Source organism: Sinocyclocheilus grahami, unplaced genomic scaffold, assembly GCF_001515645.1.
Source record: "Sinocyclocheilus grahami isolate Dianchi unplaced genomic scaffold, SAMN03320097.WGS_v1.1 scaffold19.1, whole genome shotgun sequence".
Taxonomy (NCBI): domain Eukaryota; kingdom Metazoa; phylum Chordata; class Actinopteri; order Cypriniformes; family Cyprinidae; genus Sinocyclocheilus; species Sinocyclocheilus grahami.
In genome coordinates, this window is record NW_015505198.1 from 1,929,074 (window position 1) to 1,953,449 (window position 24,376).

The 24,376-nt window shown below is 37.7% G+C and overlaps 3 protein-coding genes across 4 annotated transcripts in view; 2 read left to right on the plus strand and 1 right to left on the minus strand.

Annotated features, from left to right (window-relative positions):
• Positions 1–1,851, plus strand: part of LOC107554781 (tomoregulin-1-like) — a 30,523-nt gene extending 28,672 nt beyond the window's left edge. Inside the window, exon 10 of the mRNA XM_016237391.1 lies at positions 1,103–1,851. Within this exon, the coding sequence (XP_016092877.1) occupies positions 1,103–1,178 (76 nt within the window). The 3' untranslated portion in view covers positions 1,179–1,851. The remainder of the gene's footprint in view (positions 1–1,102) is intronic.
• Positions 1,852–3,808: 1,957 nt separating this feature from the next.
• On the plus strand, positions 3,809–14,121 carry LOC107554790 (muscle-related coiled-coil protein-like). 2 transcript variants are annotated; one of them, XM_016237410.1, is made up of 2 exons: positions 3,809–4,477; positions 12,899–14,121. In XM_016237410.1, exons 1-2 carry the CDS (start codon positions 4,112–4,114, stop codon positions 13,466–13,468), a joined length of 936 nt encoding a protein of 311 aa, XP_016092896.1. In that variant the 5' UTR covers positions 3,809–4,111; the 3' UTR covers positions 13,469–14,121. The 2 variants fall into 2 exon arrangements, with proteins under 2 accessions (XP_016092896.1, XP_016092888.1); XM_016237402.1 differs by lacking the exon at positions 3,809–4,477 and adding an exon at positions 7,453–8,110.
• A 2,945-nt stretch (positions 14,122–17,066) lies between these two features.
• LOC107555322 (dynein heavy chain 5, axonemal-like) overlaps positions 17,067–24,376 on the minus strand; it is a 75,527-nt gene continuing 68,217 nt past the window's right edge. Inside the window, exons 67-76 of the mRNA XM_016238083.1 lie at positions 22,991–23,155; positions 22,468–22,735; positions 22,173–22,294; positions 21,147–21,302; positions 20,861–21,052; positions 20,583–20,771; positions 19,961–20,093; positions 19,609–19,817; positions 19,305–19,526; positions 17,067–17,303 (exon numbers count right to left, since the gene is read on the minus strand). Of these exons, the coding sequence (XP_016093569.1) occupies positions 17,091–17,303; positions 19,305–19,526; positions 19,609–19,817; positions 19,961–20,093; positions 20,583–20,771; positions 20,861–21,052; positions 21,147–21,302; positions 22,173–22,294; positions 22,468–22,735; positions 22,991–23,155 (1,869 nt within the window). The 3' untranslated portion in view covers positions 17,067–17,090. The remainder of the gene's footprint in view (positions 17,304–19,304; positions 19,527–19,608; positions 19,818–19,960; positions 20,094–20,582; positions 20,772–20,860; positions 21,053–21,146; positions 21,303–22,172; positions 22,295–22,467; positions 22,736–22,990; positions 23,156–24,376) is intronic.

Genomic DNA, 24,376 nt, shown 5'->3' on the forward strand with positions numbered 1-24,376 from the left:
TTTTTTAATTTTTTGCATATTTGTCACACTTAAAAGATTCAGATCATTAAACTAATTTTAATATTACACAAAGATAATGCAAGTATATATATACAAAATGCAGTTTTTAAATGATGATTTCATTTATTAAGGGAAAAACGCTGTCCAAACCTACGTGGCCCTACGTGAAAAATTAATTGCCCCCTCCTGTTAAATCATGAAAGAACTGTGATAAACCACTTTATTTTAGAAAGCCGAGTTAAATTTCACTAGCCACACCCAGGCCTGATTACTGCCAGACCTGTTGAATCAAGAAATCACTTAAATAGAAGCTGTCTGACAAAGTGAAGCATGCTTAAAGAGCAACACTTCATGCCGCGATCTAAAGAAATTCAAGAACAGATGAGAAACAAAGTAGTTGACATGTATCAGTCTAGAAAGGGTTATAAAGCCATCTCTAAGGCTTTGGGACTCCAGGGAACCACGGTCAGAGCCATTACCCACAAATGGAGAAAACTTGGAACAGTGTTGAACCTTCCCAGGAGTGGCCGGCCTACCAAAATTACTCCAAGAGTTACTCCAAGAGCGCAGCGACGACTCATCCAGCAGGTCATAAAAGAACCCAGAACAACATCTAAAGAACTGCAGGCTTCACTTGCCTCAATTAAGGTCAGTGTTCATGATTCAACAATAAGAAAGAGACGGGGCAAAAACGGCATCCATGGGAGAGTGCCAAGGCAAAAGTATCAAGGGCATGTGCTGCTTCAGTTAGGTTATTAGTGAGAAATAATGAGGTTATAAGAGAGAAACAATGCGGCAAGACGTGCATCCAAATGAGAGAGAGAGAGACCGTGAAGCTAGACGTTTCTTCTTATATTGACTAATGTACTCTACGATTAGCTCAGTGGAATAATTAAAAAAAAAACACCTGGCTAGAACAAGCTGATTGATACAAAATTGTGAAAGGGCGTTCCTGTAGCGATACCAGTACAATATCTCACGGTTTTCAACCAATCAGATTTGAGAACCAGAACGAACTGCTATCTATCTATCTATCTATCTATCTATATATATATATATATCAAATTGTAATTATTGCTATTATTTATTTTATTTTTTCCAGGAAATGTCCTAAGAACAATCGTGGAAGACGGCAAAAGCAGAACTTTTCATCAAACGCCTCTTCAAGGATGATGTAGCTTGTTTTTATTTAATTTTTTTTTATACTTTTTGTACCGAGTGGATTACAGTTTTAATGTGATTTTTTTGTTTTTTTTTGTTTTGTGCGTTCTTGACTCTGGACAATAAGGTTATTATCAATTGAAATTTTATGTTATTGAATGGTGCCTTATTGTTTTCAGGACATTTTAGGTACTTGATGTCAGTGAATGATGTCACTGTCAAATGAATGATAAAAGCCAGCTCTTTTTGTCGAGTTTTTTTGTTTTTATTTTTCCTTTAGATCGCGGTACCAGGTTTTTTCACGTATTGTTAAATGTAACTCTCGGCACACAAACTGTACCACAAAAACAGACGTCCTCTATTTCCATCGAATGTGCTTCTTTACTGAAAATGTTAACTCTGGACTGTCTTTAACTGCCCCCTTTGATTTGATTTTGATTTCCTCAAATCAAACATAGCTGAACACCAAATTTAATTGGACATGAACAAGTTTGCCGACGAAGTGATGACGTTTACAGTTTCTTTTGAAGGGAATTCCAGAGAATGAAATGCAACGTGTTTGACTAGCTAATCTTATCAATGTTGAAATGTTTGTAGTTTTTATTTTCTAATGTTATCGGTGTTAATGTTGAAACGAACATTATTTACTTTAATTTAATTCTATGAACTGCATATCGCATGACCTGTGAAACTGTGTCCAGTGCTGTAGATTTAATAAAATTTAATTCTCAGTCTTACAGATATTTTTGTTGCCTGCACACATACACACGGTGTAAAGTTAGTTGCTAAACCTTGAGTAATTCAGATGTGGTTTGTCCTAAGTAATATGATCTCTCGGAGTAATCTAATTTTAAGAATCCAGTTCAAGTACTTTGTATTTTGACCTGTTTAAATCATTAGCATCATGCTCCAAGACATCAAGTTTGGACGCCGTTACAATTTTACAAAACATCTTAAAGGGATCATTGACTCACATTCATGTGGTTCCAATCCTGTATGACATTTCATCTGTGGAAAACAAAGAAGATATTTAGAAAAATGTCAACTTTAAAGACAAAATATGTGACCCTGGACCACAAACCAGTCTTAAGTCGCTGGGGTATATTTGTAGAAATAGCCAAAAATACATTGTATGGGTCAAAATTATTGATTTTTCTTTTATGCCAAAAATCATTAGGATATTAAGTGAAGATCACGTTCCATGAAGATATTTTGTAAATTTCCTACCATAAATATATCAAAACTTAATTTTTGATTAGTAATATGCATTGCTAAGAACTTCGTTTGGACAGCCTTAAAGGCGATTTTTTTTCCAATATTTAGATTTTTTTTTTACACCCTCAGATTCCAGATTTTCAAATAGTTGCATCTCGGCCAAAATATTGTCATATCCGAACATGTGGTTCCAATCCTGTATGACATTTCATCTGTGGAAAACAAAGAAGATATTTTGAAAAATGTCAACTTTAAAGACAAAATATGTGACCCTGGACCACAAACCAGTCTTAAGTCGCTGGGGTATATTTGTAGTAATAGCCAAAAATACATTGTATGGGTCAAAATTATGCCAAAAATCATTAGGATATTAAGTGAAGATCACGTTCCATGAAGATATTTTGTAAATTTCCTACCATAAATATATCAAAACTTAATTTTTGATTAGTAATATGCATTGCTAAGAACTTCGTTTGGACAGCCTTAAAGGCGATTTTTTTTCCAATATTTAGATTTTTTTTTTACACCCTCAGATTCCAGATTTTCAAATAGTTGCATCTCGGCCAAAATATTGTCATATCCGAACTAACCATACATCAAAGGAAGGCTTATTTTTCAGCTTTCAGATGATGTATAAATCTCAATTTCGAAAAATTGACCCTCGTGACTGGTTTTGTGGTCCAGGGTCACATATGTTCTTGTGTTCCACAGAAGAAAGCAAGCCAAAAAGGTTTGGAATGACTCAAGGGTGAGTGAAGGAATTTTGGATGAACTATCCCTTTAAGAGACATCTTGGGCTGTCAAATTCTAAAATGACAGATTGCATTGAGAAGCAGCTATTTGCAGATAAACGATCTGACCACAAAAGTTTGACTGTTGCTCACGTGAGATTTTGTGTGTAGGTGTCTAGTATCAGCTGAATGGAGAGTTCTGGAGAATTAAGTAAACCTCGCTCAGCTATGACATGAGTGATGAGTAATTATAGATGGCTCGGGGTTTAAGAATAGACTGCAGCTGGTGGCATCATTTCACGGGTTTTAAGGTGGATCATCTTCCCCAGGTCACAACGTAGATGTCAAAATCATACTTGAGGTCGATCTTAAAGCATTGTGGACATGGTTGTAAATTGCTTACTCAGTTGTTACATTTCCCAAACTTGGTAATGCTGAAACCATTTGTCTAAAGTTGGACAATCGGGTGTATATCAGTGATGGAACATCTTGGTATTGTTTGTGCTATTCTTTTTAACCTAATATTAACCATGCTATTTGCTTTTCTTTGAGGAAACATAGCTCTTTGTAAAATAAATAGTGCGGTTGAGAACGAAGGGGGTTTCCATTATCTCAGCTGCACACGCATCTTCTAAAAATGATAAGGTGTCACCTTACTGTGGATATTTATAACGCTGAATTCATGGTGAGTTGGTTTGGTGCCCCCTTCCAACCCCTCTGCCCTCTTTTCTAGTCGTTCCCTGTGTGCCTGGCCTTTGAACCTTGCGTTCCCTATATACAGGAAGGGTGGAGCTTCTATATTCTCCAGAACGTCCATGAAGCTCCAGTCAGAGGGCGAGTCCGTCTTATCCAAGTGTCTTCCAGGGCCCACCACGGCCCCATAATCCAGCAACCCACCCCATAACCCAACACCCCCTTGTGCACCAACAGAAATCCACCGAAGCAGGACCTAAGACCTTTGGCAGTTCTAGTCTAGGGTCCTCACTGGGTTTACAAGGACAAGCATGGCCGACAAACTGGGACTGGCAGGTGTGGCGGACGAGCCCAGCACCCTGAACATCTTCACTCTGTTAGAGAGGGTGTCTGGGATCATAGACAATGTGCAGGCGTGCCAGCAACGCATGGAGGAGAGGCAGCTGGAGCTGGAGAACACCGTGAAGACCATCCAGGTGGACGTGGTGAAGTTGACGAAGGAGCACACGGCGACGAGTAGCACCGTGGAGAAACTTCTAGAGAAAACACGCAAGGTCAGCTGCCATGTCAAGGACGTTCGTGTACGGGTGGAGAAGCAGAACATACGTGTCAAGAAAGTGGAGGAAACCCAAGTCGAGCTGCTGAACAAGAACAAGTTCCGTGTCGTCATCTACCAGGTAAGACTCTTTGCTTTTGGTGGCATGCAAATGTTTTCTTTTGGACTGGATTTTTGGAGTTGGATCTATAAAGCAGGTATAATTTTGGAAACCTACCTTAGAACAGTGGACCTTTTTCCTTTGGTCATGGTTGAAACTCCATGCATTGATAATTTTTTAACTCTGAGCTTGTCCTACAACATTTCAACTTGAGCAAATGGGGTTATCAAAGACAGATATATTGTTTCAAGATACAAGGTCTTGCATGATCCAAGATAAATCCTGGTACATTAGAAGGTCAAGTGGCCTACAGCCAAAAGCACTACAGCAGGAATGTTCTGCCAGTCCCCGCTGAGAATGGAGGATTAGGTTGGCGGCCATTTTATCTGATATGTGGCAGGATGTCTGGAGTAACACACAGATAAACCATGTAATGTGATCCATGAAGGAGTAAAAATTAATTATTATACACTCTTTATTTCATAAGAGAATGAACTATGAAGCCTTATTTGGAATACCGTTGTTGTTTAAAACGTAGATGTCCGAAATCAGATTGAGTACAGAATTATGACATCATAGAGGAATGTTTCATTGCTAAATGTGGAAATACTGTTTCATACATCTGCAATGGATCTGCTATTGTTTGAAATAGCTTGAGAATTATTTGGGAGCTTGTATTAGGACAGCCCAATTACTGTATACAAAAGCACTTACCAGTGCATTAAAATTAATAAAATTATAGTTTTTTATGATTATTAGATTTTTTTTAAAGATTCAAATAACCCAATAGCAATATGATATAACAAATAACAAGAGGGGGTTTTAAAAAATATGATTAAAAATAAAATAATTGACAATTTCTCTAAAATCTTTTAACAATACCATAATGTTTTCATACATTTTTAAGAGAAGATTTTCTGAAATGATGATAGTAAATGCTTGAAATATTCTGTAACTAGATTTGAATTTAAGACCCCGCATTAATCAAATAAAATGAAACATACTGTTATGTTTTCAGATGAATAATTATGCAAAATTTACAATTACATTTTAGTTGAAGACTTTTTTTAATTTTCCGAATATTTATCATAGGAAATAGGCTAGTATTCTCCATTTTCCATATAATACACATTTTCTTGAAGACTAATAGGCAACTAGTGTACTCAAATTAGCTCATATTTTCTTTCGCTAATAATCTTACATTTAATTAGTGCCCATGGGTTTGATGGTCTCTTGTACCGTGAGGAGAACAGCTGACAGATTTGTTCAGGGTTATTCTGAGAGCTGAACTGAAGCTTCATGTCCTAATATAGTGCTATCGCGTCTGTGTAGGTGATGGTTAAAAAAGCTGTCGACAGAGTCTTTAATAACTTATTAAACATTGACGGTTTGTTATTAGTAGTCGTTTTCTTATATAAAATGTGCATTTTGTTGGTTTATAAAGCACTCTGTGACTATTTATCAGAAGTGGTAAAGTTCATAACTGAGTGAGTCACGTAACTTGATTAGCTTATTCTAGCTATTAACGTTATAACTTTTTATATACTGAGCTACGATTGGTTTATGTTATGTGTTAGTTATTCAACAGCACACTATTAATTTTATCTAAACCCTTTCGAAACAGATTATAAACCTACATTATCTTTATTTGCAAACTACTGAGCGATCCGATGGGTGTACAGATTCACAACACTGTATTCATCAACATCAACAGTTTAGCTGTGCTAAGCCTTCTGCACTTTTTGAATTTTAATAGCACTGCTATTCTCAAATGATTTAGCTTAAAACTAATATACATATATATAGTATATGAACCAACACCAAATGTAAAAGCATTTAATCGTCGTCTGGAGTTTTCTCCTAGTGTCGGCAAGTTATTAAATGGCGGACCGATAACCCGCGTAATCGGGTAACTGACGCCGGCGCTACTTTCACGTGTCTCGTTTCACTCCGCGGACTCGCACTCTCTTCTTTCATTCAAACGCGATATCTTACGTATCAGTTGTCGATTGTAGTGAAAATAAACCTTAGAGGACTTCAGTATTAATATTAGTGTAATGTTGTTCATCTTGGAGCTTGGGTGATTGTTTTGTACATTGTATTGTTTGCATCTCGGCCAAAATATTGTCATATCCGAACTAACCATACATCAAAGGAAAGCTTATTTTTCATCTTTCAGATGATGTATAAATCTCAATTTCGAAAAATTGACCCTCGTGACTGGTTTTGTGGTCCAGGGTCACATATGTTCTTGTGTTCCACAGAAGAAAGCAAGCCAAAAAGGTTTGGAATGACTCAAGGGTGAGTGAAGGAATTTTGGATGAACTATCCCTTTAAGAGACATCTTGGGCTGTCAAATTCTAAAATGACAGATTGCATTGAGAAGCAGCTATTTGCAGATAAACGATCTGACCACAAAAGTTTGACTGTTGCTCACGTGAGATTTTGTGTGTAGGTGTCTAGTATCAGCTGAATGGAGAGTTCTGGAGAATTAAGTAAACCTCGCTCAGCTATGACATGAGTGATGAGTAATTATAGATGGCTCGGGGTTTAAGAATAGACTGCAGCTGGTGGCATCATTTCATGGGTTTTAAGGTGGATCATCTTCCCCAGGTCGCAACGTAGATGTCAAAATCATACTTGAGGTCGATCTTAAAGCATTGTGGACATGGTTGTAAATTGCTTACTCAGTTGTTACATTTCCCAAACTTGGTAATGCTGAAACCATTTGTCTAAAGTTGGACAATCGGGTGTATATCAGTGATGGAACATCTTGGTATTGTTTGTGCTATTCTTTTTAACCTAATATTAACCATGCTATTTGCTTTTCTTTGAGGAAACATAGCTCTTTGTAAAATAAATAGTGCGGTTGAGAACGAAGGGGGTTTCCATTATCTCAGCTGCACACGCATCTTCTAAAAATGATAAGGTGTCACCTTACTGTGGATATTTATAACGCTGAATTCATGGTGAGTTGGTTTGGTGCCCCCTTCCAACCCCTCTGCCCTCTTTTCTAGTCGTTCCCTGTGTGCCTGGCCTTTGAACCTTGCGTTCCCTATATACAGGAAGGGTGGAGCTTCTATATTCTCCAGAACGTCCATGAAGCTCCAGTCAGAGGGCGAGTCCGTCTTATCCAAGTGTCTTCCAGGGCCCACCACGGCCCCATAATCCAGCAACCCACCCCATAACCCAACACCCCCTTGTGCACCAACAGAAATCCACCGAAGCAGGACCTAAGACCTTTGGCAGTTCTAGTCTAGGGTCCTCACTGGGTTTACAAGGACAAGCATGGCCGACAAACTGGGACTGGCAGGTGTGGCGGACGAGCCCAGCACCCTGAACATCTTCACTCTGTTAGAGAGGGTGTCTGGGATCATAGACAATGTGCAGGCGTGCCAGCAACGCATGGAGGAGAGGCAGCTGGAGCTGGAGAACACCGTGAAGACCATCCAGGTGGACGTGGTGAAGTTGACGAAGGAGCACACGGCGACGAGTAGCACCGTGGAGAAACTTCTAGAGAAAACACGCAAGGTCAGCTGCCATGTCAAGGACGTTCGTGTACGGGTGGAGAAGCAGAACATACGTGTCAAGAAAGTGGAGGAAACCCAAGTCGAGCTGCTGAACAAGAACAAGTTCCGTGTCGTCATCTACCAGGTAAGACTCTTTGCTTTTGGTGGCATGCAAATGTTTTCTTTTGGACTGGATTTTTGGAGTTGGATCTATAAAGCAGGTATAATTTTGGAAACCTACCTTAGAACAGTGGACCTTTTTCCTTTGGTCATGGTTGAAACTCCATGCATTGATAATTTTTTAACTCTGAGCTTGTCCTACAACATTTCAACTTGAGCAAATGGGGTTATCAAAGACAGATATATTGTTTCAAGATACAAGGTCTTGCATGATCCAAGATAAATCCTGGTACATTAGAAGGTCAAGTGGCCTACAGCCAAAAGCACTACAGCAGGAATGTTCTGCCAGTCCCCGCTGAGAATGGAGGATTAGGTTGGCGGCCATTTTATCTGATATGTGGCAGGATGTCTGGAGTAACACGCAGATAAACCATGTAACGTGATCCATGAAGGAGTAAAAATGAATTAATATACACTCTTTAGTGAATAAGAGAATGAACTATGAAGCCTTATTTAGAATACCACTGTTGTTTAAAACGAGTTTAGATGTCCGAAATCAGATTAAGATCAAGTACAGAATTATGACATCATGGAGGAATGTTTCATTGCTAAATCTGGAAATACTGTTTCATACATCTGCAATAGATCTGCTATTGTTTGAAATAACTTGACAATCATTTGGGTAGCTTGTATTAGGACAGCCCAATTACTGTATACAAAAGCACTTACCAGTGCATTAAAATTAATAAAATTATAGTTTTTTATGATTATTAGATTTTTTTTAAAGATTCAAATAACCCAATAGCAATATGATATAACAAATAACAAGAGGGGGTTTTAAAAAATATGATTAAAAATAAAATAATTGACAATTTCTCTAAAATCTTTTAACAATACCATAATGTTTTCATACATTTTTAAGAGAAGATTTTCTGAAATGATGATAGTAAATGCTTGAAATATTCTGTAACTAGATTTGAATTTAAGACCCCGCATTAATCAAATAAAATGAAACATACTGTTATGTTTTCAGATGAATAATTATGCAAAATTTACAATTACATTTTAGTTGAAGACTTTTTTTAATTTTCCGAATATTTATCATAGGAAATAGGCTAGTATTCTCCATTTTCCATATAATACACATTTTCTTGAAGACTAATAGGCAACTAGTGTACTCAAATTAGCTCATATTTTCTTTCGCTAATAATCTTACATTTAATTAGTGCCCATGGGTTTGATGGTCTCTTGTACCGTGAGGAGAACAGCTGACAGATTTGTTCAGGGTTATTCTGAGAGCTGCACTGAAGCTTCATGTCCTAATATAGTGCTATCGCGTCTGTGTAGGTGATGGTTAAAAAAGCTGTCGACAGAGTCTTTAATAACTTATTAAACATTGACGGTTTGTTATTAGTAGTCGTTTTCTTATATAAAATGTGCATTTTGTTGGTTTATAAAGCACTCTGTGACTATTTATCAGAAGTGGTAAAGTTCATAACTGAGTGAGTCACGTAACTTGATTAGCTTATTCTAGCTATTAACGTTATAACTTTTTATATACTGAGCTACGATTGGTTTATGTTATGTGTTAGTTATTCAACAGCACACTATTAATTTTATCTAAACCCTTTCGAAACAGATTATAAACCTACATTATCTTTATTTGCAAACTACTGAGCGATCCGATGGGTGTACAGATTCACAACACTGTATTCATCAACATCAACAGTTTAGCTGTGCTAAGCCTTCTGCACTTTTTGAATTTTAATAGCACTGCTATTCTCAAATGATTTAGCTTAAAACTAATATACATATATATAGTATATGAACCAACACCAAATGTAAAAGCATTTAATCGTCGTCTGGAGTTTTCTCCTAGTGTCGGCAAGTTATTAAATGGCGGACCGATAACCCGCGTAATCGGGTAACTGACGCCGGCGCTACTTTCACGTGTCTCGTTTCACTCCGCGGACTCGCACTCTCTTCTTTCATTCAAACGCGATATCTTACGTATCAGTTGTCGATTGTAGTGAAAATAAACCTTAGAGGACTTCAGTATTAATATTAGTGTAATGTTGTTCATCTTGGAGCTTGGGTGATTGTTTTGTACATTGTATTGTACTATTTTGTCTTAGCGGAAGCTTTAATAGAACAAGATTAAAGCTGCAAGCAGCATTGAAAGGGCCCTCGCACACGGGCTCCCCGGCACCCGGTGGCTTTAGGAAATCAGCAAACAGTGAGCAATATGCATTTAAATTAGTAAATATAGGAGGAATCTGTCAAAGTAATTTATATGTGTCAAACTTCCTGCTGCCAGCTGGTGGCGCTATGACTATAACTGAATAGTGACATGTAGATGTCTTTATGCCAGCACTTTTATCAAACATATGAAGTTTGGTGCAGATTGAACATGGTATGTTTGAGTTAGTATTAGGGCTGCCCTCGACTAAGGATTTTTCTGGTCAACTAGTATTCGTTCGTTTTAAGCATTAGTCGACTAATCGCATGTTTATTAATAAACCATTTAAATCATTATAATGAGCCTTTAATTGCCTACAAAGCCTAAGCACTCAAGCGCACGCATAAAGCTTGCCACAGCGCACCGGCAGAAGAAATTATTATAAATGTGTCAGGGAAAAACAGTAAGGAGACTGCATTAACATTTTAATAACTTGTTGATAAACTAGTGCTTTCTTTGTTTTCGGTTTAAGAGATGAAGTCGGCGACACAACTGACTTGTCATCTCCACAGTATGATGCGCCTGTATGCATGTTTCATACGGATTACATAATTGGAGAATATTTGTTTTCCATTTGAATTGGTTCATTTGAAAGTAGACATTTCACTCTCTATAGATTTATTTTTAATGTCTGTAAGGCAAAGATATACATGGAGTTTCGCGCTCAAGTTCACAGACCGAGATGCCAGAAAGCGCATCCTTTTTGCTTTCATTATTTTACAAAAGCGCGTTTTGCTGTTATTGTGAGTGCACACAAATAAACATTGAGTCTTTGCAGATTTGAAAGATGTATTACTCTTATCTGTATGACCAAAAATTACGGAGTATTTTAAGAGTAAGTGAGCACACCGGCGCCTCCATCTGTCTGCAGTGAGCTACTGTTCAGCTTCCACACAGACGCTTGAATAGCAGACATTTCTCTAGGCTAACATTAGATTGAGTGGCCATGTAAAGCTGCTAATACTTACATATTTCAGATGATAAGCCATATTTGTTGTGCATGAATGATAGGCGAGCGGTTTGGCTGTCCTGCCGGATGTACTGTATTACCAGAGACCAGCCGTTAACGGTCTGCGTGACTTCGCCAATGTGGATTTTTTATAAAATTTTGGTCGACCAAGCCACTTCTGGTCGACTAACAATTAGTCGACTATTAGGGGGTAGCCCTAGTTAGTATAAAGCATGGCGTATCTTATTGCCAACAGGTGGCGCTATGATTATAACTAAATATTGGCCTTTGGATTTGGTGCAGATTGGACATTGCATGTTTAAGATAATGTAAAACAAGCCATTTCCTGTTTCCAGCAAGTGGCGCTATGCTTATAATGGAATATTAGCCTTTAGATGTGTTCAGGCCAGGACTCTTATTGAACTTGTGAAGTTTGGGGCAGATCGGACATTGTATGGCTGAGTAACAACAACTTCTATTCCCATGACGAGACATCGAACTTTGTTACGCCGCCATGGACATGCCCTTTAATGAAAACTCAAGATCTTTGCAATTTAACATCACAAAGGCCTTTAGATTTGACTGACCAAATATAATTTTCATGTCATTAAATCTCTAGGAGGAGTTTGTTACAGAGTAAAACATGCAACTTCCTGTTGCCAGCAGGTGGCGCTATGACTATAACTCTAGATCTCTTCAGGAAAAGGAGTCTTATCAAACATGTGAAGTTTGGGGAAGATTGGACATTGTATGGCTTAGTTATAACAACTTCCTGTTTCATGGTGAAACATCAAAATTTGTCAGGCCGCCACGGACACGCCCTTCAACGAAAACTCAAGATCTTCGCAATTTAACATCACAAAGGGCTTTAGATTACACTGACCAAATTTGGAATTAAGCTCTAGGAGGAGTTCATTAAAATACAACTCTTGAAAATTACAAAAGAGATCATTGAAAATAACTGACTTCCTGTTTGAGAGACTTTTTTGTAGGTATTGTTGTGTTACATGTGTGTACCGATTTTTGTACATGTATGTGAAACATAGCGGGAGGGGCACTTCATTGAAAGTAAATAGGTGACGCTATCGAGACATTTTGCCACACCCACTTCTGAAACCCATATCAGACTTACATTTTTGCCAGTTCTGATGCATGTGTAACGTTTTGTGAGTTTTCGAGCATGTTTAGGCCCTCAAAAATGCGATTCAAAATCTGAGCAATTCCAATAGGGTCCTCGCACCACCGGTGCTCAGGCCCCAATTATAAAATAATTTGAACTCAAACCACTATATAACGTTCACATATTTATTTATTTATTTGGTGAGTAACCAGTCACATTATCCTTCATGCCTTATTTTGCTACCTAATTATGCATGATTATATGGTTAGTTGTGTTTTTAACATTTCTCTTGGGAACTGTTTTGTATAGAGCTATAATGGAATTATATATACATTATAACATTTTACAAACTATAGATGAATAAACTACACTCATGGAATGGAGTTGTACGATATGTGCATTTTTTTTGTCTTTTAAGTAGCCTGATACCATTTTTTATTGGTTTAAGCTGTCTCAGCTGTGCTATACATGGTAAAAGTATGGTAAATTTATTCTCTTCCCACAGGGAGATGATAAGGTTCCAGCTGTACCTGCTTCTAAAGCATCTCCGAAGGGAGCAACGGGCGGAGATGCTTCTGTAGACCCTGATGCCCCAGAGGCCCTGCTTCCAGACTCAGATGAGGAATACATGGTGGTTGAGGAGGCAGAATCATCTACTGCTGCCAAACTAAAGAAGACCGGCCTGAAGGGCATCGAAAGCCTGAAGCAGACCTTCTCCCGTGAGAACATGACTAAGACCAAAGAGAATCTGGGCACCAAGGTCAACAAGCTGGGTGAGCGCATAGTAACGGCCGAACGGCGTGAGAAAATCCGCCAGTCTGGCGAGCGTTTCAAGGAAACCATCACGAAAACCGTGCCAGCAAAACTCAACCTGAAGAAGGAAAGGACGGTGGCTGAAGGTCGGGAAGGAGCAGAAGGGACCACGGAAGGAACGGCACCTGTCCCACCACCGAAGGGCCGCAAGGCCAGCCCTGGCGTGGCCTACACGGAGCCAACAGAGAAACAAGAAGGTCCAGATGAGGGCAAGGGCGAGGAATCAGAAGTGCCGATGTATGATATGAAGCAGCTTTCTTAAGCGGCAAGTCTTGACAGTCAGATTTGGGAAAGACTCATGTACAGATATGAATTTGATTATGGAGAACTTGAAGGTTGAAAGGTTGCGAAGATGAGAGATCTTGCTTCCAAGTGTGTGGATAAGTGGATGGTTCTAACGACAACTGAATGAACGAATTAAGGAATTTGTACATTACAAACAATATCCTAGAGTTTCTTTTTTTCTTTTCTTGTTTACATCTGTTATGGACTATGAAGTGTTATAAACTGTGTTAAACTATGTACTGAGATGACTAGGCTATGGTTTTTAATATAAATTCAGCCAAAAACATGGTGCACTCAAGTGATTTTCTTTGTCTTTATACTGCCACCTATGGGAGTGGATGCAGCATCGTGAAAAATCAAGGTAGCATAGTAGATCCACTACATCTAGAGTAAAACATGTCTAAAAATTGTTGAGGAAAAATGACTGAGTGCACCTTTTATGGATTGACATTATTTGTTAGGTGCGTGTACAAATATTTTAAAGACATTTCTTTGAATAGCTGAATTTACAAATAATTCGCAGAGAAGTAGCTTTTGGACTTTCTCTGGAGAACTTTAAATATATTCTGGTGTCAACTGACATCCAGCATGTCAACAGTGGATGAGTTAAGAATAAAATTTTTCAATTTAGATGTTGTAGTGGTTTTTGGAATATGACTAAATGTGCAGAAAAGTCATTTGTAAACAATATTTTTCTGTGCCTCTGTGTAAACTCTGAAAAACAACTTTTGCAGTCTAACCTTGGTGATGAAACCACCATTCAGTTGTAGTATTTTTAAATAAACATATGAACTCAATCAGCTGGTTTCTGAAGAGTTTCTGGGAAAAATGCATTTAGTGTATTAATAATCAAGACGGATTATAGAGCTTTGCAATCAGACTGATTTTTAAGGATCACAGTAGTGAAAGAAAGTGTTGCTGAATGGCAATTTTTTTATTTCCTACTACGCATTTTCCAAACTTTTTTTATTGGGGGATGGAGAAAATCATCACCAACAATGTTGTCATGATAAAAAGCATGGACTACCACCATGAGATTGTCTTTACACTGTTTTAGTCACACTTTGAACTTTATGATATGCATGAAACGTGCATGTGTGAATAAAGAACATTTCACTCAAGAACACTAGTTGTAATGAAACGATGTTTCTTATATTTTATTTTTCGTCATATATACACAGTTTGGACACTGCTGCTATAATGTGAATTAACAAATGCAATGCAAAAATAGCAATCCCAGATAGACTACTATAGGGGCATTTCTGAATAGTTCAAGGAAAACTGCTACATTCAGCAGCATGTTTGTGCAAATCATTGTGTATATTTAAACTCCAATAAAATCTCATCTTATGTGAAAATTCAAGTGTGCATCCAATTTCAACACACTAAAGCAGAATGGCAAAATAATAGTCACAAGATATAAAACACAAGTGTCAGTACATTACAAATGTAAAATAACAAGAATAGTCATATTATAGATCAATTGAAAGTTTGAGTAAAAAAAAAAAGTTTCCTGTTTTGATTTTTTGATTTGTGTGTGTATATATATTTAAAAAATTTTTTTTTTTTTTTTAAATCAAGCTTCTTGAGTGAAAATAGCTCTGGACTACATTATGAGTTTATTTACAGTCACAGAGCAAAGCGACTCCCCTCAGCGTCCAGTGGTCTGGGCTCTGGCTGCTCCGGAGCAACAGTGAAAATATGTATGTCAGGTCAGTTCTTCTTGGTTTCTTGTACACTGGGCAAGAGTAGAGATTAATGGGAGGCTTCTTGGTTTCTGTGGTGCTGCTCACCGCAAACACATGTACAACCGGCAATGGTGTGAAGAGAACCTACCAAAAAACATAATACATATATCATGACTTTGCAAACAACGACAATCCTACATGACAGATTAGTTGACTTGGTTTGGAAGATCCCTGAATGTTAGCACTGCATAATGGGATGTGCTTCTGTAAAAATGTTTAATTTTTTTACGGGTATAATAGACAAATTAATTGTAAAGAACAACACCCAAAATTCTGAATCAGGCAGAGAATTTTATATTGGACTGTTATCTTTTTGTATATTATGTAATTTGCAGTGCTTCTCAGTCTGTCTAGACTCTAGATCATAAAAGATTTTAACAAATGGGAAAAATAAAATTTTTAATACCAGTAAGCGAATGCATTCAAACAATCCGTCCAAAACAGCGCTAATATAAAGGAAACCAGGCTGATTACATCAGAGATTGCAGAGAGAACAGAGACTCGCATTGAGTTTTCAGTTTTTATTCATTCCAGTGTGTTTCGCTTTAAAACACGAGCTCTGTCATATTCTGTGATTGTCTCTGATGAGCGTGAGCCCTCACATGTCACACGCGCTGTGTGAAGTACAGACTGAATGGATTGTCAACGCGTCCCACAGCTGTATGGCCAGATGAGACGCAAACTACGGTTTCTCGACTTGACAACCAGTCTCGCTAGTAAAGTTTTGATGGATGAAGACTGCAATCAAGGTAAAGACGATACAGGAGTACTACAGTAAGCACGCGTGAGTCCGTTATATTAATGCGTGTATGAGCGTTCTTGACGCACTGATCGCAAGTTAAGAATAAAATTTTTCAATTTAGATGTTGTAGTGGTTTTTGGAATATGACTAAATGTGCAGAAAAGTCATTTGTAAACAATATTTTTCTGTGCCTCTGTGTAAACTCTGAAAAACAACTTTTGCAGTCTAACCTTGGTGATGAAACCACCATTCAGTTGTAGTATTTTTAAATAAACATATGAACTCAATCAGCTGGTTTCTGAAGAGTTTCTGGGAAAAATGCATTTAGTGTATTAATAATCAAGACGGATTATAGAGCTTTGCAATCAGACTGATTTTTAAGGATCACAGTAGTGAAAGAAAGTGTTGCTGAATGGCAATTTTTTTATTTCCTACTACGCATTTTCCAAACTTTTTTTATTGGGGGATGGAGAAAATCATCACCAACAATGTTGTCATGATAAAAAGCATGGACTACCACCATGAGATTGTCTTTACACTGTTTTAGTCACACTTTGAACTTTATGATATGCATGAAACGTGCATGTGTGAATAAAGAACATTTCACTCAAGAACACTAGTTGTAATGAAACGATGTTTCTTATATTTTATTTTTCGTCATATATACACAGTTTGGACACTGCTGCTATAATGTGAATTAACAAATGCAATGCAAAAATAGCAATCCCAGATAGACTACTATAGGGGCATTTCTGAATAGTTCAAGGAAAACTGCTACATTCAGCAGCATGTTTGTGCAAATCATTGTGTATATTTAAACTCCAATAAAATCTCATCTTATGTGAAAATTCAAGTGTGCATCCAATTTCAACACACTAAAGCAGAATGGCAAAATAATAGTCACAAGATATAAAACACAAGTGTCAGTACATTACAAATGTAAAATAACAAGAATAGTCATATTATAGATCAATTGAAAGTTTGAGTAAAAAAAAAAAGTTTCCTGTTTTGATTTTTTGATTTGTGTGTGTATATATATTTAAAAAATTTTTTTTTTTTTTTTAAATTAAGTTTCTTGGGTGAAAATAGCTCTGGACTACATTATGAGTTTATTTACAGTCACAGAGCAAAGCGACTCCCCTCAGCGTCCAGTGGTCTGGGCTCTGGCTGCTCCGGAGCAACAGTGAAAATATGTATGTCAGGTCAGTTCTTCTTGGTTTCTTGTACACTGGGCAAGAGTAGAGATTAATGGGAGGCTTCTTGGTTTCTGTGGTGCTGCTCACCGCAAACACATGTACAACCGGCAATGGTGTGAAGAGAACCTACCAAAAAACATAATACATATATCATGACTTTGCAAACAACGACAATCCTACATGACAGATTAGTTGACTTGGTTTGGAAGATCCCTGAATGTTAGCACTGCATAATGGGATGTGCTTCTGTAAAAATGTTTAATTTTTTTACGGGTATAATAGACAAATTAATTGTAAAGAACAACACCCAAAATTCTGAATCAGGCAGAGAATTTTATATTGGACTGTTATCTTTTTGTATATTATGTAATTTGCAGTGCTTCTCAGTCTGTCTAGACTCTAGATCATAAAAGATTTTAACAAATGGGAAAAATAAAATTTTTAATACCAGTAAGCGAATGCATTCAAACAATCCGTCCAAAACAGCGCTAATATAAAGGAAACCAGGCTGATTACATCAGAGATTGCAGAGAGAACAGAGACTCGCATTGAGTTTTCAGTTTTTATTCATTCCAGTGTGTTTCGCTTTAAAACACGAGCTCTGTCATATTCTGTGATTGTCTCTGATGAGCGTGAGCCCTCACATGTCACACGCGCTGTGTGAAGTACAGACTGAATGGATTGTCAACGCGTCCCACAGCTGTATGGCCAGATGAGACGCAAACTACGGTTTCTCGACTTGACAACCAGTCTCGCTAGTAAAGTTTTGATGGATGAAGACTGCAATCAAGGTAAAGACGATACAGGAGTACTACAGTAAGCACGCGTGAGTCCGTTATATTAATGCGTGTATGAGCGTTCTTGACGCACTGATCGCACATTGTATTTATGCACAGGCACAGACATTTCCATACATTCACATTATTTCCACATACATTCACGATAATGTTTTGATTTGTCATGTGTATGTTGCTGTTTAGTTATTCTGAATGGATCCGTGTACTGTAGTAGATATATGCAGTCAGCCGTCGGTTGGTTTAGGTTTTTTTTGGCACCATGTGGTCCTGTTCGGTATCGCAACTTGACTTCTCTAAAATGTAAAAAAAAGCAATTTGCTGTTGCACTGTACACATACTATACAAATCAGGGAAAAAACATTTTTTGCATTTTTTTTTTCTTTCATATGTGCTTATATGGGCTCCTTATATCATGCCACAAACTGATCACCTCCATCCCACGCCGAATTGAGGCAGAAATTAAAGCAAAAGGAGCCCCTACCAAGTATTGAGTACATGTACAGTAAATGAACATACTTTCCAGAAGGCCAACAATTCCCCCCCTCAAAATTTTTTTATTGGAATTTATTCTTATGAAGTATTCTAATTTGTTGAGATAGTGAATTGGTGGGTTTTTGTTAAATGTGAGCCAAAATCATCACAATTAAAAGAACCAAAGACTTAAACTACTTCAGTCTGTGTGCATTGAATTTATTTAATACATGAGTTTCACAATTTGAGTTGAATTACTGAAATAAATGAACTTTTCCATGACATTCTAATTTATTGAGATGCACCTGTATATTTATCTTGAAAAAAGCTTGCAGAAAATAATTTTTGAGAATCGCCCTTCAATCTTTTGCTTTACTTTGCTGAATATAGTAAATGATGACAAAATAAACATTTGAAACAAGATAAATGGCCTATGCTTAATTTCATGAATTGTGCGATTAATCACAGAAAAAGGGTGTGATTAATTAGATTAAAAAATTTAATCTATTGACAGCCCTAGTTTTAGTTAAGTCTAATAACTCTTTTCCAACTTGCCCGAATTCCCTAAAGGTAGAACCTGTCATTTTATTCTTAATATCTAAGTATTTGTTTAAATTATATATTTAAATAATTAAGAAAATATTTCAGAATTTTTCAATAATTGCTTTTAGGATTATTCTTACAAACATCTTTCATAAAATGTAAGAAATAATTTTTCTTAAGAGGATTTTCATGAATATGGTCCCAGGTCTGTTGGTGATGGCCAGTCTTGATTTTGTGTTAACTTCTGAAACTGCCAAACCTATTATCGACAAACTTATGGCCACATATTGTCTTCATTTATCCTTCCCCAGAATACCTTTGGAGATGATTCTGTCAGTTTTGCATTCTTCTTGTCCCATCCAGCACCATCCAGATAGAGGCCATAGATATAGACGCCGCCCACATCTCCTGGCGGGGGGGCTGTGACATCTTCCTTCATCATGCGAGTGACGTCGTTAAGTAGGACGACGGTGTCTAGGGCCCAGCCTTTAGACAGATTCATTCGAGTGGTCTCTTGACGCATCGCAGTTAAGAACCCCTATTATGAAGAACAATACGTTAATAGAGAAACCTGAATCAAATTAAACCCGAACCCGAGTCAAATGAGATAATTGACCCACCTGTGGATTGAAAAACCCTGTGAGCCAAAACTGATGAGGTCGACCACTGAAAGTCCAGTTGTGGAATTGCTGGTTCCTCTCAAGGAGTTCGGTGAACCAGAAACCCAGAGAAGCAGCTTCCCAAGAGATTTTTTGCCAGGACTTTGGAACACGAGCATCATACATGCTGTCCAGAGCGTCGCGGAGATCCTCTGACATTATTATAGTCCCTTTGGGATTATAAACTCATTGTGTTACAATACAAAGCATCTTTTTCTAGACATTTTTGATGATATTGTTAATGTTTCTCTTCTTAATTTTAAAACTATGAATGTGTTTTACTGTACTATAAGTAAACCCATTCAGAACTCACCATCAATGGCAAGTTTAAGGTCGGTGAGGGTAGTGCGCACACGACCAATGACACGCTGCATTCTGTCAAGCTCCTGACGAAGGAATATAGTCATGGGCTGGAATGCACCCATTTTTTGTAGGTTACTCCTTACCTGCATAGAGTCATTTGAAAGTTTACGGTCTACATTTAATTAAGACACTAAAGGCTGGAATACACTACACAACTTTTCATATCTGAACAGATTTAAAAAAAAACTGGACATCATACATTAAATGACTGAGGATCATACACTACCAGACTTTAAAGTCCGATCACAACAAACTCATGCAGAAACGTTTATTGCTAGGAGACATGTAACAAATGAAAACAATGTGTCTTCTAAAATCGGCTGAAAATATCAAACATGTTTGATATCCTCCAACTGGATGGAATCATAGTCTGAAGCTACAAAATCGGAGTCTGTGACCATCATACACTATGTTATTTCTATGAAATCTGTCAGTTGAAATCTGACAGTCCGGCAACTAGCGTCAACTTGTCCAAACTGTAAATCGGGGGAAAAAGCGTGAAGTTTATTCCAACCTTAATATGCTTTGAGCCTTAGCCTAATAAAGAAGTGGCCCAATAACTTCATCTTCACCTCGTGTGGCACATAGTCAGCAGGAAGTTTTTCTAGCATCTCATTGGCCATCTTCTGGACAGATGACTCCCTGGTCTCGCCCTCCCCACTGCTGCTGTCTTTGGGTTGGATGTTGAGGATGGTGTTCAGGGTTTCATTAGCCATGTTGGTCTGGTAAGTAATGTCAGCATTGGAATGGAGGCCAAATACCTATTGGATGAAATTTGAATCAACAGGTTCTACGTCACCACCCAGTCGCCCCATCAAATTCCATAGAAAATAATAATTATCTGTATCACCTCAGGTGTATCAACCAATGGCAGAGTATCAATATGCACATGGTAATCCTGCAGCATCTTGGCCTTTGGTATAGTATATCCTTTATAGAAACAGAACTTGTCCCCAAACATGTTTTCACTAAACCAGATACGGGCGAAAGTATTGAGCAGGCGTTTGTCCATATCATCCGTGACACGTCCACCATACTGCACCTACAGAACCAATAGTAAAATTACAGAATGTTGTTAAAATTTGGGATTTATCAACAACAACAATGAAAAAAGCAATGGCAGGTCTATACTGTACCTCTCCTAGCATGTATCGCAGGCAAAACCAGTTCACTCCTCTCTTGATGTCGATATCATCCAAGTGGTTCTGCACAAACTGGACACTGGAAGTGAAATCAGCCTGGTTGAACTCATAGGGAATGTTCCAGCCAAGTGGACCAAATTTGCGTCTCTCCTTTAGAGGGAACATGACAATGGGAACAACAGTTCTTAAATGGCTGTGCTAAAATCTTACTTTTTTATAAAATTTGTTTAAGGGATACTCCACCCCAAAATGAAAACTTTGTCATTAATCACTTACCCCCATGCCGTTCCAAACCCGTAAAAGCTTAGTTCGTCTTCGGAACACAATATAAGATATTTTGGATGAAAACCGGGAGGCTTGTGACTGTCCCATTGACTGTTTAGTAAATTACACGGTCAAGGTCCAAAAAAGTATGAAAAGCATCGTCAGAATGGTCTATCTGCCATCAGTGGTTAAACCGTAATGTTATGAAGTGACAAGAATACTTTTTGTACGCGAAGAAAACAAAAATAACAACTTTATTCAACAATTCGTCTCCTCTGTGTCTCTCCGCATCACCGTAGCGTCATTTTGGAGAATATCAGATGAACGCAAGCAGCGTACGCTCTTCTGTGTCAGCCAAAAAGTATTCACGTCATTTCATAACGTTACGGTTGAACCACTGATGGCAGATGGACTACTCTGACGATGCTTTTCATACTTTTCTGGACCTTGACAGTGTAATTTACTTGGCAGTCAATGGGACAGTCACAAGCCTCCCGGTTTTCATCCAAAATATCTTAAATTGTGTTCCGAAGACGAATTAAGCTTTTACGGATTTGGACCGACATGGGGGTAAGTAATTAATGACAAAATTTTCATTTTGGGGTGGAGTGACCCTTTAACAATACAATATATAATATAATGTTTATGTTATTAAATGTCTTATAAATAATATTTATTATATTGTTTCAAATTATTTTTAGCAGGGTATCTCAATTGGGGCTTTATGAAAATCTAAAAATGTCCAGCTGTCCTGACCTGGACTGTGGTATGGAGGAAGGCCACAGCATAGAAAATAGGCCTCCACTGAGGCATGTTGGAGATCTCCAGCTGTTCCTGGGTCACACTATTGTATGTCCGCTTGAGTCCAGCCTTCACCCCTGCATCGCAGTTCATTAACCACACATTATCAGTCTCTGCATGCTTAGCATTTTATTCCTTTATTTTTATGACATGCTGATGTTGAATGTAAAGAACCATAAAGATATTCTGATAACATTAATGATAAATCTAGCAAATGAGGACGTAACAGCAGAATTTTCCACTTCTCTACCTTGCGGAGGCTCATTGGTGAATTTAATTGAAGACTGCAGGAAGTTAATGGGGAATTTAGGGTGCCCCTCTGTGGTCACCCATAACCTGAAATTGTCATGGATGCTCTCTGTTGTGGTAACTGTGTCTAAACCTTCATCCAGGAACTCTAATCCCAGATGGCAGTTCTGCAGAAGTAACCAGCCTCCATCAGACATGCTCTGGGCCAGAAGCCTTCTTGAATGTACTTCCTGTCCCTGTCCCATGGAGATTGGCCTGCAAGGAACACCCTGCAGAACAACAAGAAAACTGTTGAGCAACATTTGGATCTCAAAAGTCATCAAACCTTCACATCAAGCGATATTATATTTTAAATGAAACAAGTGACACTGCCAATTAATATGAAGGTGACATCAGTCTGCACAAATTGTCTGACTGGGGCAACAGTCAAACATACAAATATTTGACTTCAGAATGCCCCAACTGACCAATCAGAATCAAGCATTCTAGAAAAGCGTGTAATAATGAATAATAATTATTCATACCTTCGACCTGGCGAGTCTCTCTATGCTCTCTGTGGGATCAGAACCCATAGACAGGAAGCAGACTAGAGGTATCCTCTTATCACTTTCTGAACACATGGCATCCATATCCAGAATCACTCCCTCTGCATACTTCAACCCCATTGATTCAGCAATGTATTTACGTGCCTATCACAGAATAACAAGGAGCAATATTCAAATATTCAAATTCCACAAAAATGGCCATTTTTAATACACTTTGTCATTTTAAATACTTGAAAGGATCTGTTGAATTATCAATTAGTTTTATGAATATATTTAGTCTTGTGAGTAACACACACGGTTAGTGGTCAAAGAGAGGTCAGTGACTTCTTGGCACTGCTGTTAGAGATAAATGCATTCTGTTATGCTATAAATAATTAATATTGTATGCATGTTAAATTTAATGGTTCTTAATTAAACACAGTATTCAAAGTAGTGTTGTCAAAAACCGACCGCGTTACCACCGCTAATAGATGCGGCTTTCAAATTTGAAATCAATGCCAACAGTGAGACAGTGTTTGCGAATCAAGAATCATACTGCAGTAAGATTCCGTTTCTTAATCTGGTCTTTACAAGTTAAAGGAAATTAGCTATTCAAAATCTTTGGACAATTAATATTTCACCACAGTACAACATGTGAGTGCTGCTGTTAAAATAGTATCTCACATAATCCAGTGAGTGACGGGGGTGAACAGGTGTACTGTGAAAGCTACAGGATGTGTTTAACCCTTAATTCATTTTGAGCAAAGTGGTTGAGTCAATGATTGTCATTGTCTCTTTATGTGAAAGTAATAAACATTTAAAGTGCGACATGTAAAACAACTTTCCCACTGGTTGACATTTGGTAAGAAATAAAATTTTCAATTTCTCAGTCAGTCTAAGAATGATGATCTATGCCTAAATAAGGTGATAGCACTCCACTGACCAGTAAATGAATAACTTGTGCCTACCCATGACCAGTGTTGGGGAAAGTTACTTTTAAAAGTAATGCATTACAATATTGCGTTACTCCATAAAAAAGTAACTAATTACGTTACTTAGTTACTTTTTATGGAAAGTAATGCATTACGTTACTTTTGCATTGCTTTTTAAAATCTGGACAGGGCTTGCTTGTTTGTTTTTAAAATAAAAATAATTATATTTTTGGCAAATATAAAAGCCTTTTCACACCAAAAGTGAAATGAATAAGCCTCAGGCTGAAGGGAAAGTAAATTTATGTCCGTACAGTAGAATGCAGAAGAAGAAATTTCAACACTTCAGCAATAAAAAAAGACACACAAATGTTTGTCTAGAGTCATTTTTGCTTATTATGGTTGAACTGGATCATCGAAGGTCAGAAGCAAAGACATTGTTTAATAGAATGGGATT

Coding starts and splice junctions, on each gene's coding strand:
- LOC107554790 (XM_016237410.1), top strand. CDS start 4,112: ATGGCCGACAAACTGGGACTGGCAGGTGTGGCGGACGAGCCCAGCACC. Junction 4,478..12,898: donor TCCGTGTCGTCATCTACCAG/GTAAGACTCTTT, acceptor CTCTTCCCACAG/GGAGATGATAAGGTTCCAGC.